Here is a 19,497-nt window from a genome sequence, read left to right on the forward strand (position 1 = left end):
AAAAGGATGCCTTGGTTTCATGTGTGGATCATTTTCTTCAAAATATTGTGTAAATGGGAAAGTAGGCCTTAGAGCTCATAGTTATATTTTCCTTCCTTTTTAAAAAAATTATTAAGTCCAAGATTTTTTTCCATGCCTTGGCTTTCTCCCTCTTTGAGGTACCTTGAATGCATCTTTCTTCTTTGTCCTCACAATTAGCACCTACAAATAAGCACCTTCTGGATAACTTTATGCAGGGCCAGTTGGTTTTCACATCTTTGCTTGCTTACGTGCCATATATACTTACTTAGTAAACATAACTGAGGCCCTGAGAGTTGATTCTCCAAGGAACTCCATTGACTTTTAGAGTGAAATAAGTTGGTTCCAGAAACTTTGCACGTTTTACCTTTTATCTATTTATTCCCTTTATTCCCAGTTCATTTTAAGTGTCCATCCATTCTCCTCTCTGCACCCATTCTCTCCCCCTCTGATAAATTTCCTTAGTTGAGTCTCTCACCATGTTTTCTTAAACTGGATCATACAATCATAGAGCTAGAGTTCTTAGGAGCCTTAGAAGTCACCTAGTCCAAATCCTTCCTTTTATGGATGAGGAACCTGGTCTGGAGAAAATATGTGTATTTTACCCCAGGATTAGGATAGACCTTGAACCTGTGAATGCTCAGCCACAGAAACTCTCTCTACCAGTCTAAGTTGGGCCTTTCTCTACAACTTTAGTTTTAGAAATGGGGCCTTTGAACAATCCACATCCCTCTGGGAAACATTTTGATTTAAGAAAAACCAAACATGAAGCTTATCCATGTTCCATTGTGTTTTTTGCATATCTTAAAAATATTTCCCATTGCATTTGAATCTGGTTCTTCAGGGTCTTGAATATAACTCTCCTTTGGTCTAGATTACTGAGGATTTGTCCAGGGTCACAAAGCCGATTTGTCTTCGAGATCTGAACTGAGGTTCTTCTGAACTTCAAAGTCTTTTCTCCATTCCCTATACCATCCTCCCTCTACCTATAATGCATATTGTACATAATGGTCATATTACTTTGGGTATGTTTAACTGTTATTGCTCTTGTTTGTATTGTTTTTACGATAACTATATCATCCGTGATACATTACTGGGAATTTTCTCGTCACAATATATGACTACTTTTATCTTTATTTAATTGCAGTGTTTCAGGAAACCAACAATCCGGTTGGCTAAGCTTTATTCTTCTCAGTTTGAGCCCATTTGTTGTGGGGGTGTCTCAACTTGCTTTTTCTTGGCATCTGCTTCTTGAAGAACATTCCACCTAACTCGCCTGTTCTTTGCTCTTATATAAATCATGCCAGAGGATTCATGACCAATCAATCCATCATTCCATATAGAGTCATAGGACCACGGATTGAGAGATGAAACCTCATAGATCACAAAGAACAAACCTCTTATTTTTCAGATGAGGAAACTAAGATCCAGAAAGCTCAAATAGGGTGATTGAGATCCTACGTCAGTAGTAATAAGTGGTTGAGATGAGATTGCAAAAAGTCCTTTCGTTCCAAATCCAATTCCTCTCTACTATAAGAAAAGGAACAGCTTCCAGCCCTGAGAAAGGAATAGTACAATTAAATGATAGTCCTTTTTTGCTCTGCTTTGGTTGGTCTATATCTGGCGACTCATGTTTAGCTCTGGATGTCACAGTCTAGAAAGTGTAGGTGTAGAATGTCCAAAGGAAGTTAGCCAGAATGATGAAGGATCTTGACTCCAAGTCACATGACGATTGAAGGAGTCTGGGATAGTTAGTGGAGAAAAGAGAAGACTCAGAGTCATAATAATTGTCTTCAAGTATTTGAAGGACTGTTGTATGGAGGAGGCATTACATTTTGTTTTGTTTGGCCTTAGGCAGCAGAAACAGAAATGACAGGTTACAAAGAGATAAATTTAAGCCTGATGATAGGTAAAAACACGGACTGCCTTGATAGGTAGTGACCATGTGCTGGATATGTTATAGTGGGGATTCTTTTTTGCACATGGGTTGTTGGTCTGGATGGCCATTGAGATCCCATTCCACTCTGAAATTCTGTGACTCCTTCCTCTCCTTTATCTCCATAAACTCGCTAATTCTATACTGTACTCTGTCACATCTTCATTCATTCCCTTCATTTCATTCTTAGAATCACTGCCCTAGTTCTGGCCCTCATTATTTCTTGCCTCCACTGTTGCATAGCTTTCTAATTGGTATTCTTGACTCTAATCTTTCTTCACTCCAATTTGTCCTACATATCTACTGTCAGCATTAATCCCTCAATGACCATGACATTCTCTTGCTCAAAAAAGAGCAAGTAGCTCCCCATTGTCTAAAGGATAAAATCATTCCTCAATTTGACACCCAGCTTCCCTTTATCCCTCCAAATATAATTATATATAAAATAAATACAAGGTTATTTGCAGTGGATGAGAGCAAACAGCAGCAAGTAGGAGGATCAAGCAAGGCTTATGTTAAAGATGGACCTTGAGTTGATATTTGAAGGGAATGAGGTATTCTAAGAGGGAGAGATGGAGGTGGGGAGTGTTATGGTCATATGTAAAACACGTAAGAAGGCCATTTATTTTGAACCATAGAATTTGTGAAGGGAATCATGTAGGTTGGTATTCTATTGGTAATAATACATGTATAACCTGTAGATGAACTCATTTGGCCAGAATATTTAATAGAAATATGCCATTTAATGATAACTTTCCTTGTAGGGAAAAAAGAAAACCTCATTTTCAAATAATGACTCAGTAGTAGCCTGAAAGCTATTCAATTTCTTCCTACCTTCCAGCTGAACAATTTCCTTCTTTCCACTCAATTCTAGCATTTCCTAAAATAAGATGATGGAAAGTCCTAGATTGGGCTGAGTTGCCCTCACATGTTCATGTTCTTCCCCTGCTCTTCCCTCCTTGTCTTAGTTCAGAAACTATGTTATCCCTTGCCTCATTCTGTTTCTTTGACGTTCATACTATTACAATTCAGTCTGGGTCTTCTTTGCTAATCCACTTAACTTTACTTCCTACAAAACAAACGAACAAACAAACAAAAACTCATACCCTTTCTTCTGCAGCTCGGGAGTTTTGTGGTCAATTGTATTTATGTTTTGCTGTGTAAAGTTAATGTGTGATGGGGAGAAGGTAAAGGAGAGTTCCATCACCTAGATTTAAACTCTCCGTCAGTATCTCCTTATCCAGTATAGTGTTCTATACAGTTTTCAGTGTTGTACATGGTCCTAGAATCTAGTGACTTCCCGAAATCTCTGGTTCATTTTGCTCCTGTTTTTTAGGACTGCAGCTTCATGTTGAGTACAAGTCAGCACTGGGTTTGAAGAACAGGACAGTTGGAGTTCTGTCAACAAAAATGAATGCACTATTTATTGCCCCTCCTAGTGGGTAGTGAAGAGAATTGATGACATCATACAGTTTGTTATCTGGACCTATTATAGCTTTCACAGAAATCAAAATTTCAGAATTGGAAGAGACCTCACTTGACTATCTTAGTCTAAGCCCTGTCTAAAAAAAGAATTTCATTGTACAGAAAAACTGACAAGATCAATTGTGGAGTAATTCCCCTTTCTGCTAAGATTTGTGGATAAAGTTGGAACTTGTCACCTTCCTTTGTATCCCTCCTAGTCAGGTATAATGTGTTAACTGTTTATAGAACCTTTAGAAATGCTTACTGAAGTAACTATTCTGGGAATCTTCATACAAATGATGGTGTTTTTCCTTCATTCACATGTGTTTTGTATTAGCTTCTGTTGAATGGGTAAAGAAGTTTGAAGTAAATACAGTATTAGTTTGTGTATCTTTAGGCTGCCTTTTACTAAAACTTGAAATCTTTTTTTTTTTTTTTCGGAAAAGCTTATTTGAAATTATATTTTTGGGGCCAAAACATTTCTTGTTCCATTTGGAAGGTGGGATAAAGAAGAATTGGGGCAGTATCTTGGGTAATATTTTATCATTTGACTGCAGAAAGTATATAAAAATGCATAGAGGTAATAGTGTTGTGATAATTGTTTTTAAATTTTTGCTCTAATTAATATAGTGAATTAAATAAATTATCTGCTTTGACTTTGGTTTGCCATGCTATTTTAAAAGGAGGTATGCTAGTTAAAAAACTGCAAGTCTCTAGTCCCTTTGTATTGTGGGAGTTTCTATAGCACAAATCACACTTCAAATTTGGTTTCACTTTTAAATTAACAGCTAGAATAAAATATTTAACAGTAAGTAGTTAAATCTTTCTTGGTATATATTGGACCTTGGATCCTTTAGAACAAAGATGTTTAGTAAATATAGAAAGTAATTTTTTTTCTAAAAAATAGCCAAATAACTCCCCTTTAGCCACTATGACTTCTTATTTTCCATAGTTTATCTTACTGGTATCATTTTCTTTTGTTTCTCAAATATAAAGATCTTTGTGTCTATTAAGCCTTAGGTAAAGTGTTGTTTACCTAAACAATTTTTTCTGTTTCCCATGCTTTGTTTAGGTATATTTTATAACATTTAATTAAGTATAGTGAAAAGAGAGGAATCCAGACTAGTTTAAGTGTTTAAAATTTTGTAACATAATTTCTTTTGAATCCACTTTGGAATAGGTACCTTCTGTGGTAAATTTTCCATTTTCACTTTCTAATCAGGTATTTGACTAGTGGTACTCTTGAATAGAACCCAGCAAGTAATTAGTTGTTTGAAAAAACTATATCTTGCTATAATTTTTACAACATAGGTTATATATTTCTAGATACTTATCAAATATTGTTGGCTTTTATGGGAAAGATCTACACAGTATGATTTGAAATGGATTAGAATGCCATTGAAATCAGTTCTCCTGTAAAACTTCTCATCATCTTTGATTAGTGTTGCTTTCATAAAATTTTTATGCTCCATGGTCTTTTGTTGGTGCTTTAATAGGTATTAATCTCATTACACTGTAAATTTTAATGCCTCAGAGAATTATATCTTTGTGTTTTATTTTTAAATTAATACTGCAAAACTTCAATTTTTAAAAATATGTTTTTCAGCTGAATGGTCTTAAAATGGTTGAACCAATGGAAGAAGGGGAACCATATTCCTACCATGTAAGTATTCTTCATGACTCAAGTTTTTTCTTATCTCAGAAACTTTTGCACAGATTTTTTAAAGTTGGTAATTAATATAGGCCTAATATTAGCCTGTTTAGGTTCTCTTATGTCAGAGTATCTTATGACTTTCTCTTTAAGTGTTGAAACAAAACTATGTACCATAAATACTTTGATATTTGACTGAAAGCAAGGCTCTGCTGATGTGGTCATTCCTGCCAGTGTTCCAACTTGCATCCCATCTTGTCCTCCTGGTTCATTTTGGAGATAGCCATGGCTCTGTTACTCTCTGATCTCGGGCAAGTTAGCTTGACTCTGTGAGACCCCATTTCATCTGTAAAACAAGAGGGTTAGACCAGCTGGGTTCTAAAGTCCTTGTCAGTTCTGGAGTTGTCATGCTATGATCTTGATCATATCCTCCTCCTAGAAATTCTTCTCAGAAGATCCAGCCAGCATGTGTTTGTTAAGGTCTTTCATTGGGTTTTAACATTTCATGAATGGAAGACTTTAAAAAGTTTTTTAAAATCTAGTCCCAGCCTTTCAGACTGAAGGTAGTGTTTTAGAACTGTTGCTGTGAAAGCAAAGTGCTTATCCTATGGTAAAATTGAATTGTAGTAATAGTTTAGACAAAATCTTTTAGATTTTAATCCAGTATTATCCTGAGATCTAGTTTTTAAAAGAGTAGTATTTAATTTTGACTTCATATTGCTGTTGTTAAGTTCCATAACTTCTGTCTTTTCTCATCTAACTTTTTTTTTTTTAAATCAACATTAATCTAAGTAGAGAACTGTATTTCTTGTCTTATATCTTGTCTAGATACTATAAGGTTATGTATATGTCTCTGTCTCTTTGTGTCTATGTTTACTAGAGAGAGCAATGCCTCCAATTGTAATTGATGTTCCATTATCTGTGTTTCTTTGGAATAACAACTGGTCATTCCTAGAATTGAATAAATTGAGAAATACAGATAAATGCTGGTACTTAATTTGTCATTTTTTCAAAATCTCAGGGTTGTTAGAAGAATCCTCATAGGCTATCCAATCCAACCTTATACCCGATGAGAAATTTTCTCTAACACGTTTCTTATTCTGCTTTTGCTGGAAGATCTATAGTAAGGGAGTATATACCACACATCTAGTACTAGAGCACTAATGTATCTGTGGACCCCCTGAGGCTTTTTGCTAAGAGTTTCTTCTCTTGTCCTTCTTTTAGACAAAAGGTAGAGATCATTATGAAGTTACCTAAGCTGGGAGGTCTATGTGTTAAGTCTATACAGATTCTTTCTTTCAAGAGTTAGTTCTAAACATGATTCTGTATTTAAGATCCATAGCATAGTCCTAATGCGGTAAGAGACTCCATGCAGAATATTAGCTTAAAGAGATTATATATTTAGAATACTTAGCAAACTTCAAAACACTGTATAATCGTCAGTGATCATTCCTGTGAAGTTTTCATTTCTGTATGTGACATATTCATAAGATCATAGATTTATAGCTGAAATGAACATTGGAATGAATCTAGTACAATACCCACATGTTATATAGATGAGGAAACAGGGGTCAAGGGAAGAGGGACTTGCTTAGATCCAGATCTCCCAACCATTTTTTCTATTGTACTAGACTCTTTCCCTAAGTAGTCTCTTTTCAGATGCTTTTAGTTATAGTTCAGAAGGAAGAAGTAGAGAAGTACCTCTATTTTCTAGATTAAATGAGGATAAACTCCACCTTAATGCTAGAATTCTTATTTTTCTTTTTCATAGAGTCAGTTTGCAAATCTGTTTCTCTGATGGGAACCAGTAGAGAGATTCGTATTAGGTTGTAGCCAAGACTTCAATATTTATTCATGGCATGAAGGTAAAACTGGATTCTTGAAGAATGTTGCAGCAGAGTGTATTGTGTAGATCCTACCATGCTTAAAAAATGCAAAGCATGGACTATATTATCTGTCATCTGAAGAGCAACCTACCTAATTTGGGCAAGGCTTATCACTAGAAGATTGGTCACGAAGTCAATTCTTTGCTTTGTTATGAAGCCATGAAGACCATATACTTAGTTCAGTGGTTCTGATCTGTTAATGAAAAAAATACCTAATGTAATTTAGTCATGGGTCCTTAAAATACTAAAGTAAAAAACCAAAACTATTCTTTGAAATAAACATTTGTAAAAATTTGCCAACTGGCAAACTTGTGATAGTTCACTCAGTGCTAGTAAAATAAAAGTAAAAACATTGACATTTTAGCTTAGTTTGTGCCTTTACAAATAACATATTTATAACTATTCATACCCTTGCTTTGATTTCATTAAGTGTGAGTAAAATGAAAACTAAGGTTGTCTAAGATGTATTACATAACATCAGCTAATAAGAATATTAATTTGCTTCATTATTTATCTGCTTCTGGGAAGCATGAAGAAATAAACAGGGCAAACTCGAAGATTGTCTTAGTTATCTTGAGTGAAGTATAATGTGGTAGTAAGCAAATGGAATGCTACTAATGTTTATAATCTGTAAGGGTGGAGGGTAGTTATGTATTTGGAACTTAGATTTCAACAAAGAGATTGGGTAAACAAAAACTATAATGAACCACATAATGGTAATAACTCATACATCTGCCACTCTAGCCCAAACCCTTATTACCTTTCTCCTGGAGTATTGTAAGAGCTTACCAACTGGATTGACTGCTTCTTCTCCTCAGTCCATCCTTTATGTGACTCCCAATGTAATTTTAATTCCCATATTGGACCACATCACTCTTTTGTTCCTATTTTCCTCACTCCTGTTTCTTTGCATGTGGTGTTTCCTGGTCCTTGAATGGTCCACTAACATAACTGCCCATCTTTTTCCTTTGGGTCCAGCTTGAATGCTATCGCTTCAATAAAACTGCTACATGTACTTGATTGCTTCCTTTTTGAATCTGTCATCCCACTCCTACTTTCTATGTGTATATAGCATGATTTATTCATGTCTGTGTCTTATCTATTCTACTGGAATAGAAACTCTTTCAGGGAAAATATGATGACTTTTTTCAGTTGCACAGTACAGTGCATGTAACAGGCAATTAATAAATGTTGGGTTGATTTAAATTCTTATGTACATTGAAAAATGCTCTGAACCTTAACAAAATCATAGAAATGACATTGTGCCAAAGCTCAAAGACATTTTAAAGTAGTCAACTCACTCGGCCTCTATTTCCATAGATTTAGAAACTGAAGTCCAAAGAGGTGAAGGAACTTATTCCAAGTCACACCAGGAAATCAGCGACAAAAGATCCCTAGCTGGATGTCTAAGAATTTGTAATTTTCTCTTGTCAGCAGGGAACATGAGAGAGGAGTGTCTGGTCATTTAACCTTTCAATTTGAGGTCTCAGTTTAAAATATTAATTTGCTTTATCAAAATTCTAAACTAATAGGGTAGCCTAATAAACATGATTTTTCACCTTTTTATTTAATAATTTCCACCGTACATTTACTGTATTCTGTGGTGATGCTACTGATTGCTATATGAAATCCTAATGATAATAATCCACTGCTGTGTCACGTAGTCCTTTGAACAATATTCCATACTGTTCTGGGAATGTGAACTTTGGTACTTCTGCAATCTAATACTGCTTTGTAGTCTTTTCAGCCTTGTGATTGATTATTTAGTTAAATTGTTCACTCCACCTTTGGTTGTTAATTTTCTAGATTAACATGGTTGCTTAGAAAAGATGTTTTAACACTGTTCTCTTTCTGAGCATATGGCTAACTAGGTTAAAATATAGCATAAAGTTATCTTGATACCTCTAAATTAGGGCTTTGGACTATTTTTTGTGTGTCTTAGAGCCCTTTGGAAGTCTTGTAAAGAGTATGGATGCTCCTTTTGAAAATAATGGTTTCAAATGCACAAACTAAAATACATAGCATTAAAAAAAGTTCACAGATTTCAGGTTAAGAATGACTGTGTTGTATATACCATTGACAAATACTCAAACATATCTTCCCTTTTTGGTAAGTGATGAGTTAAAAGTCATTGCTAATTATCTAAAAGCTGCTTTATCATAAGGAAATGTCATATTTCACATCATTCACCTTTTGCTTCTCCCATTTAATGATTGAATAGTAGCATAAATGTTAGGGGAGAAAATGCCATATTGCTTTTCTATCATAGTTGATGAAATAGGGATACCATCTAATAACAAATGAGATGTTTTGGTAGTTAATTCTCCTCAGCTTCTATTTGGTATGCTGCTTTTGTGGGACTAGTAGCTGACGTGAGTAGATTTTTTTTTTAATTTAGTTGCTAGGATAAGCATGTTAGTTGTCTCTTATTGATAATACCTAATGATTTGGTGATTTATGTGATTTTTATGTTATTTGTCAAAGGCTTTATGCCTTAACAGAAGACTTTTCAAAATGCCAAAATCATAATAATTTCTTAAGAAGATTGAGTTATCAATTAAATTGTTGTGTTCCATTCATACCAGGTGAGTGTTATATTTGTTTCTGAATCAATTTCCCAAGTGTGATCCTGTGAAGCTAACTGCAAAGTTTTACTATCAAAGGTCCTTATTTTATAAAACCTACCCCTGCATACCAAATATACACTTGTGCATACTGTAAGCAGGAGTGGGATGACAGGTTCAAGAAGGAAGCAATCAAGTGCATGTGGCAAAGTTTTATTGAGGAGATGAAGTTCAAGCTGGACCCAAAGGAAAAAGAGAGACTTACCTTGACAATATGAAAGGGTAAGTTCAGGTCTTCCCTTTGCCATATAGTAGCTTTACGGGATTCTGGATGAGTTGCTTCTCAGCCCAAGGCCTCAGAGAGCTCTTTCACATTCAGTTGCAGATGTGCATCAGTGAAGACTGGGAACTCCCTAGACTAAAATTTAGGTCCAGGTACTTTAGGTACTTTAAAGAAGCTTAAAATGTGGGGCCCTTGTTAAAGATCATGCTTTTATCCTCTAAGAAACTTTTTCACTATGGTATTTTCAATGTGGTCGGTTATTGACTATGCGCCAGGCACTGTGGCCTCCCCTTTTGATTCTTCCCGGAACCTCACATTTAAGGAAGAGGGCCCAGGGCAAAGATGCCCATCCACAGGCTGTACTGCTGACTCATCTTTCCAGGACTTTTCCGTACCATGCCATAGAAAGCTTTTCACCTTGGAGGTCTGCTCTGAGTCTGTACTCCTTACTTTGGAAGTATTCTCTGATCTTCTGATTGGCTAGCGCCTCTCAGAACTCCCATTTTAAGAAGACCCAGGCCCAGGCCCAAAATGTCTTCTTCCTTTTCCAGATGCACTGTTGTCTCACCTCCCTGGGACTTACTCTGCCATGTTGTGGGCCAGGTATCTCCTTACCAACTTCTCCCTCCCCCCCCCCCCCCTTTCAAGCCATGCTTCCCACCATCTTTTTAGTTCCTTTTTATATCTTGCCTTCTTTCAATAGAATTTAAACACCTTGAAGACAGGAACTGTCTTTCTGCTCCTCTTTGTATTCCCAATACTTAGCAGAGTTCTTGACACATAGCAAATGCTAAATAAATGCTTGTTGACCGATTTATTGCTAGTTTTGTTTAAAATGCTACATGGTGTAGTTGAATGTTAGGAACTTCAATTCCTTTTTTTTTTTTTTTTTAATTTTTTATTTTATTTTATAATTATAACATTTTTTGACATTACATATGCATGGGTAATTTTTTACAACATTATCCCTTGCACTTACTTCTATTCAGATTTTTTCCCTTCCTCCCCCAACCCCCTCCCCCAGATGGCAAGCAGTCTTATATATGTTAAATATATTACAGTATATTCTAGATACAATATATGTGTGTAGAACCGAATTTTTTGTTGCACAGGAAGAATTGGATTCAGAAGGTAAAAATAACAGTTTACATTCATTTCCCAGTGTTCCTTTTCTGGATGTAGCTGGTTCTGTCCATCATTAATCAATTGGAATTGGATTAGCTCTTCTCTATGTTGAAGAAATCCACTTCCATCAGCATACATCCTCATACAGTATCATTGTTGAAGTGTATAAAGATCTTCTGGTTCTGCTCGTTTCACTCAGCATCAGTTGATGTAAGTCTCTCCAAGCCTCTCTGTATTTCTCCTGTTGGTCATTTCTTATAGAACAATAATATTCCATAACATTCATATACCATAGTTTACCCAACCATTCTCCAATTGATGGACATCCATTCATTTTCCAGCTTCTAGCCACTATGAAAAGGGCTGCCACAAACATTTTGGCACATACAGGACCCTTTCCCTTCTCTAGTAGAGGAACTTCAATTCCTTCACTATTCTTATTTCCTTGCTCTTATTTGGGTTTTTGATAAGCCCACCTTCTCTATGCCTTTTTTTTGGCATTAGACCTGTGATTTTTTAACTGAACTGTAGTGTTGCCTGGAGGCACTGAGAGATTCAGTAACTTGACTAGGGTCACATAGCCAGTATGTGTCAGAGGCTTCTGCTAGTAAAATGGGCTTACATCTCTTATTCCATATGTTGTATCTTTGACGTTGAAAGTATAGGGACAGTAAAACGGGCCGAATCCCTTCTGAAGGACCCTTTGTTGCTTTTGAATGGGAGGGCTTGTTATCCCCTGTGCATTTTTTGTGATTATTTAACTCTGCTGACTGGCCTCCTATTCTCTTGAGCAGTAACTATATTGTTCTGCTTCTTTTTCTCCTCTCCTGATCTGTTAGTTTCTCATATCTAGTGTTTTAGTCTATTTACTTTATATTTTTCTGTTTCCTGCTTAAAATACCACTTATATTCCTTAGCTCTAGAACAGATATTATGCTAGTACTAGTTTATGTAGTTTGAGATTTGTATATTCTAACCTCAAAGATCTTTATTTTTTAATCTTCCTGAATAAGCTTGTCCTGAAGTTTGTAAATCTTCAGGAAGGGGACTGGGGAGAGGAGGTAACAAAATGACTATGATAGAGGAGCTAAATATAACCTCAGTGTATTCCTTGAAAGCAGTTTGGGTTACTGCTTGATCACTCTATTTCTTTGGTACTTCATGCCATAGTGCATATCAGCACATGAAAATTAGATGATTATTTTAGGATGTCTTTGGTATCTTGGTTTTTAAAAAAAAATAAACTGAAACTTAACTGAAAAAGAACAATGAAATATGTTGAGTTTTATGAGTCAATACCACACGCCGTACCACAAATATTGCTTTCTGACACATACTTAGCTAACTTGACTAAATGAAATTTCTTGTAGTTTTAGTATAAATTATATTCATTGCTTTAAAAACTTTGTTTTCAAATTTAGTAATACATTGTTTTCACATTAAGATAAATTGCATTAGGCCTGTATTTGCATTACTACAAGTGCACCATAATATTCAGTTTATAAGCAGAGTTTTATTCTATATTATGAAAACCAGTGTGTATAACATAAAATAGTTATTGAAAGATTAATAATTGTAAGTTCTTGTTTCTTCCTACTTTTATTTTAGTGAAACTGTCTCTATCCTAGACTCCATGGCATCATTAGACATTTGATCAAAAATGGTCTCTTGCTTATTTCATGCAACATCCCGAATGCCTCTGTATAGTCTTATTACCAAAAATGAAGAACTAAATATAGTAGATGGACTCATAATTTCTTTTTTTTTTTCAGAAATTGTTTTGAAGTGAATTGGGATTAAACATATTAGGCACATTTCACTGCTTCTTATTAAAAATTATAGGACTATTCATTGACATATGAAATTGTAATACAAAAGGACATAGGCGTCACTTTCTGCCTGGGCCATTATCTATGTATGTAACATTGGATAAGTAAAGTAAATAAGTTTTTACTAAGGACATTGATGCTGGGAATACAAATAGAAAATCCCTGCTCTCAAGGTGGCTATACTCTAAATAGCAAGACAGAGAAGTATCTAAGTGAAGGCAGAATAAGTAGAAAGAACATATAAGATACTTTGGGAGGGAGGGAACTTATAGTTGAGGAATTGGGAAAGGCTTTATATAAAGAGTGGTCCTTGAACTGCAACTTGAAGGAAAATAGGGAGAAGGAGTGATGCATTCCAGGCTTAAGGAATAGACAGTGCAAACATAGAGATGGCCCCTCATGTTCCAAGAACAGACAGAAGGCTGGCTGGACTACATCGCAGAATGGAAGTAATATCCAAGTTATTTCTAAGATATTCAAAGATATTCCTAAGAATCTGAAAAATCTGTAACACCATATCTTTGGGTAACATCTACCAACCAAATTAGGTTGGCAGAATGACTGGGAGCCAGGTTGTGAAGGACTTTTTGGTAAATGGAAAAGTTTATATTTTATTTTAGAGGTAGTAAGCAGTCACTAAAGTTGATTGAGTAGAATCAGTAACATGGTCAGATCTACACTTAAGAAAAATCACTTTGGTATCTGAGTGGAGGATGGACTGGTAATGAAAGACTAGAGATGGAGATAACACTTAGGAGGCTGTTTTAAGTCATTTGCCTCTTATGAGGTTTAGTATCTGTGGATCTACAGTGATAGTAGAGTAGCAGGAAGCCCTATCCTGCCCCCCCCCCAAAAAAAAAAAAAAAGACAAATTCCTCTCAGTGTCTAAAAAGTTCACTGGATTGAATCCTGATGGGGGAAATCCAGAAAAAGTCACAGCGAATAACTTTTTCCAGTCAAGATCTACATGAGGAGATAGACACTGCAGACACTCGAGAGAGGGTCAGGCCAAGGGCTCATTGTCCCAACAGCATGCTAGTAGCAAAGGAGAGAGGCTATGAACCAGAGCCAGAGAAGGCCTCAGAGCCATACTGTGCACTGGAATTGGGATACATGTCAGTGAGCAGATCTATCACCAACTACCCTGTTTTAGATCATAGTTCCAAGGCAGATTGAGAAGATGACACACCTGCAGTGATGGTGTTCTCCGGTAAGAAGGCCTTAGAGAGTCAGGAGGTCAGCAGTTTAGATGTCATGAGCAGAATGGGAGTCTCGGTATCAGCATCTAGTTTGGTCTGTAGAGAGCTTACAATTCTATCTCTCTGAACCCACAGAGCTTCCCAGGTAACTGATAGAGTTTGAGTTAAGCAGCATTCTACTATTGCTCAGACCACAGAGGAGGCAAGCAAAGTCTGTTCTGGATCAGACCCCTTAGAAAATATAGAAAGCTTGTAGGGTCTGTGTGAATGATACAGTCCTGAAAAGTTGATTCTCACATTTTGCATACTGAATAATATTTTCTTGGTAGCTGCTAGATTAATTAGATGTCTTCATCTAGAAATTTAGTTGGAACTATCAGTTTCAGGCATATAGCTAACTATTGCCCAGTTTTATTGGGTCAGCACTTTTTGGGAGGTGGTGTGGAGCTGGCAGTGTTGGAGAAAGTTGTCTTGTGATAGTGATGCAGGTAGTTTTATAGCCCTTGCCCCCACTGGTACAATTTGCCTTTGAGATGCCATCATGTAGAAAGTGAATATAGTATCTGTTACCCTAAGGTATTTCTAAGAACCTGAAAAATCTGTAACACCATATCTTTGGGTAACATCTACCAAATCCATTAAATGTGGACATTTTCAGCATATTATATGGATATATGCCTGCAGAGCACAGTCTAGCAGATTTGACCCTGCTGAAATGACTGTGGGTACAGTCCCAACAAACAGACTAGTTTTTGAGGACCAGCTTAGCTAAGTACAGAGAAGCTCTCACCAGTAAGCTGACTGCTTGGTAATGAATTTTTGATGATGACCCATCAGAGAAAAATACAAAATGGTCCTCAGTTTTCTGTTTAGCCCCCTTCTACTTCTGTAGTACCAGGTGCATGTGGTAGAATAGGAGTAATGTGTCTTAAGAATCATACTATTTTTAACTATATATAAAGATTTATTTAGCTCTTAGTACTCTAAATATGAGCTACTTATCCAGTGACTGAATAGATATATTAGTGGAGAAACAAAATCATATCAGTCTTGCCATTCTCTCTGAAATCAGAAGACTAGATAAAAGAAGTTAGAACTAAATAGAACAGTTGTTCAGAGGGCCTCCTTGAGAGGGAAATAAAAGTTAATGGAGTTGGTTTTATCTTGTCCAAAGGCATTAAGCAACAGTTCATGACATACTTGGTTGTATTGCAGTGCTCTTGGTTGCATTTTTGCAAATGCTTATCATGAAAGAGATTGGAACTTTTGTGCCAGCATACATTACAGAGAATAAAGGAGTTAGGGAAATTCTACACAGGACTTGGGAAGATCCTCTAAATTAAATCAACATGTACTTTAACGCTTGGTGATTTCAGTGCAAAGGTGGACTTAGAGAAAAATGGCAAAAATGTGTTGGAAGACATGGTTTAGGAGAAAGTAATGAGAGACACAAAAGATGGCTAGAATATCCCAGATGCTTCCTGCCTATGCATGAGTACTTTTCTTCAAGAGGAGACTGCAGGTGTGCGATAATGGTGAACACCAAATAGATCACAAAATCAAAGTGTATATATCTAACAAAATAACTAATTACTGATGAGGAAATAAATAGGAGTAAAGTAGGTTAGAGTGCATTTGGAAATTGTGCTGTGTTTTTAATGACTCCAAGCTTCTCCTTGAAAGGAAAGTTCATCTTTTTAACATTAATAATCTTCTAGTGATATTCTTTGGCTGAAAGTCATAGACTATTATAAGTCTTATAATAGTCTATGACAAGTCTTCAAAGAATTAAGATTGTGAATCACCTAAAGGGCAATGGAAAAGCACACAGTGGTCGTGAGGAGGCTGTGCCCCGCTAGGAGAAGAGCTCATAGCATCAGAGATGATTTATGTTTGGAAAAGGTTGTGGACCAGTCATATAGCCAGAACAAGAGATCATGGAAAACCCATATGTTTCATTGGTATCCATGTCCTATTATGTGATATATAGGAAAGTCCTAAGCTTATTGACCTTTTCTTCTCCACTCCCCATTAATACTAAACATATATGTGCCAAACAACATGGGATGTAAATTCATAAAAGAAAAGTAAACTAAATTACAGAGACTTTAATGTTCTCTAAGAATTGGAATCTAGCAGAAAGATAAAAAGGATATGTAAATATTTATATTTATATTTACATATATATGTACATATTATATATGTATGTATATGTATGTATATGTATACACATACACACACATACATATAAACAAACTGACCTACCAAAACATACCCATATTTAGAGAACATAAAATAGAGAGAATTTAACTTTGTCTCAGAAAAATTATGTTGAATTAGCTGAAAAGGAATTACTGAAGAAAAAAATCGAGTCCAGATGGATTTACAGGTAAATTTTTTCAAGTATTTAAAAAGTAATTATAATCAATAGTTGTAATACATGAATTAATCTCAAAAACTGATAAAGAAAACTTTATCACATTTCTTTTTTAATATTCACAGATTGTCTGGAGATCTGTGGAGTCCAGGCTAATTAAGAATCCCCTATTCCACACTACCTTTTCCTGGTGTCCTCTAGCCACTAGTTCATTTCTTTCAAATGACTCTAAGCTCCTCCAGGACAGGGAATGCTTCATTTTAGACTTTGTATGCCTTGCACCTCACATAAGTGCCTGTTATTGGTCACTGTGCTAGCTGGAGGTATAATTTTAAAAAATATAACAATCTCTGCTTTCAAGAAAGTTGCATTCCAATAGAGAAACAAGTACATATGCAAGTAATAATAATAGTAGTTATTTTATATATAATGCTTTAAGATTTGCAAGCAACCTTATGAGGTAGATGCCATTATCCCCATTTTGCAGATGACAAAACTGAGGCTAAGGACAGTTAAAGGGCTTGCCCAATGTCACACAGTTAATGTGTCTGAAGTGGGATTTGAAGATTTTAATTCAAGTTACCCTGACTCCAAACCCAGCACTGTATCTGGGGACTGAATAAATATAAAGAAAATAAGAACTAGTAAATTAGAAAGGTAGGGGCAGTATTAACTGAAGAGATGAAGAAACGTTTTATATAGAAGATGGTGCTTGATTTCTGTCTTGAAGAAGAGAGGGATTCTATGATACAGAGGCGAGGAAAGAAGATTCCTTGCCTGGTCAACAGCCACTACAAAGAACCAGTGAGAAGAGCTAAGAGGTCCATGTGTGAAGAACAGAGAGAGAGAGATCTGTTTGGTTGGAATACAGAGTACAGAGAGGTGGGTAACGGTCACACTGCAAAGATAGACTGGGACTAGGTTTCAAAGGGCTTTTAAAAGCTAAATTTGAGCTTTAGATACAGTAGTGAATCTCTAGAGTTGATTGAGAAGGGGAAGTAACATGGTCAGATCTGCTTTTAAGTAAAGTCACTTTGGCAACTTCAGAAACCATAAACTGGAGTGCAGAAAGAATTGAAGCTAGGAGACAAATTATTGGAAGGATTGCAATATTCTAGGTGAGAGTTCAAGAGGGCTTCGAGTAAACCACTGGAAGCCTCTCAGTTGAGAAATGGCTAAATAAACTGTACATACAGGTATTGGAATACTAAATCTAAAGAAGCTAGGAAAAACTTATATAAACTGAAAAAAGTGAAGTAAATAGACCAAGGAAAAGAATATATACTATGACTATAACATGGCAAATGTAAAAGAAAAAGCAACTGGAGGCTATATAATTATAATGACCAATCTTGGTTCTGAAGATGAGATGAAAAGTACTTCCCTGCTTCTGTTGTGGAATTGGGAGATTACAAGTACGGAGCCTTACTTATACTATTAGTCTCAGTTAGTGGGCTGGTTTTGCTGAAATATTTTTTTGCCTTGTTTTTGTATTCTTTGTTACTTAGAGGTGGCTCTTTGGGAAAGGGAGGAGGGAGATATATTTGGAACCCCTAAGAAAGTGAATATAACAAGGAAGTCAAAGGCAAAACTGAAAGAAACAGGATGAAGTGCAAATAAAAAAAAAAAAACCACTTTGAAAATGGAGAGACCCAAAGCTAATAAGGTACTAGCTGTGGAAAAATTTTAAATGAAAGAAATATAAAGTCTTAGTAATACTTATGACTGCCCTCTACCTTTCTCCTGAATAGCTAATATAGGGAATTATATCAACCGTTTTCTAAATGCAGATTTGTATTTTGAAGCATAGTAATTCTGGAACATCTCCGTCTTTTTAGTTTGGCTATGTCACCAATAAGAAATCATTGCCTCATCATTTTTGTGATAGCAATAGGTTGATCTGTGGGAAGAATGACAGGTGACAGCTTCTTTGGTCACTGTACCTTATTTGTGTAAGCTGTCTTTTCAATTCCTTAGATTTTCCTTTGACCCTGGTACATGTTTGATTCTGTGAGGCAGAGAAATCCCAATACAAAGCTCTTTTTCATTAGCCTTCTGGCTTCTGTGGGACAATTTTCTTAAGTAGTTGAACTACTGTTATTAAATTCTAATAATTGGAAATACCTTAATCAATTAATATTAGATTTATTTTTTTTAAATTTAAAAATAATCATGGATTAAAAGAAAATGCAACTTTTTTTTCAGAAGGGCAGATTGATTGTATACATATCCACAACAAATTTGTTGGATTTATCTCAACAAAATGAAGACTTCTCAAAAAAAATACTTGACTAAAATATAGTTGAAAAGAACAAAAGCTCCACCAGATGAGGAAATATGCCTCTTCCTCTTTTTAGAGGTGGGAAACTTTAGGACACTGTATATGCCACCAGACTCAGTTGATAAAGTGGTTTTATTGAATTCCTTTTTTTCTCATTTATTATTGTTCCTTGCTAAAAGGAATACCTTGGGTAAGAAGAGGAGAGGGATATATTTGGGAATAAAAGTGATATAAAAAGAAAAAGTGAAAATACAGAAGCTTTTAAATAAAATTGAATGACTTGACAAATGTCTTTGATTTTCTTTTTCCTACCAGGATGCTAAATTTAATTATATTTTGAAAACTTAGATAATTCAGTGATGACTGGTTAATTCTTGTCCTTCATTCTTGAAGAGGACCAAAATGACATCACTATGTTGGGGTCAAGATAAAGTGTGTCTGACTGTGGCTAATCAGAACAATATGAGCTTAGAAAGCGCTACCACAGGTCGGGCACAGATTGACCATGGGAACGTTGGGAGTGAAGACGTCTCTGAATTTGCTTATCTCACATTTCTTTTGAGCTACTACAATTCTGCTTTGCTCATAGAGCACAGTGCCTTCTTTGATGTAGGCATTCCATGCTGGGCAGTCCTATGCTAGTGTCTCCCATATTACACAATCAATTCCAAAATTCTTTTTAGTGTTAGTATACTCTGATAGAAACATATCCTTGCAGATAGTATATTGATTTAGCAAACAACAAATTAACATCATATATGTTGTGTTGCATTTTTGTATTTTCTTAAACATTTTCCGTTTCCATTTTAATCTGGCTCGGGATGTTCTTTGGGTTTTTGTGGCTCTAAGCTTGGCACCTCTGATGAGGTGATTACTTATAAAGA

General features: G+C 35.7%; 1 protein-coding gene across 1 annotated transcript in view; it reads left to right on the top strand.

The window, feature by feature from the left end:
• The window catches only part of RPS6KA6 (ribosomal protein S6 kinase A6), a 96,274-nt gene that overhangs the window by 15,404 nt on the left and 61,373 nt on the right, over positions 1 to 19,497 (top strand). Inside the window, 1 exon segment of the mRNA XM_074278137.1 lies at positions 5,025 to 5,081. Within this exon segment, the coding sequence (XP_074134238.1) occupies positions 5,025 to 5,081 (57 nt within the window).

This window comes from Sminthopsis crassicaudata, chromosome X, assembly GCF_048593235.1.
Source record: "Sminthopsis crassicaudata isolate SCR6 chromosome X, ASM4859323v1, whole genome shotgun sequence".
NCBI classification, from domain to species: domain Eukaryota; kingdom Metazoa; phylum Chordata; class Mammalia; order Dasyuromorphia; family Dasyuridae; genus Sminthopsis; species Sminthopsis crassicaudata.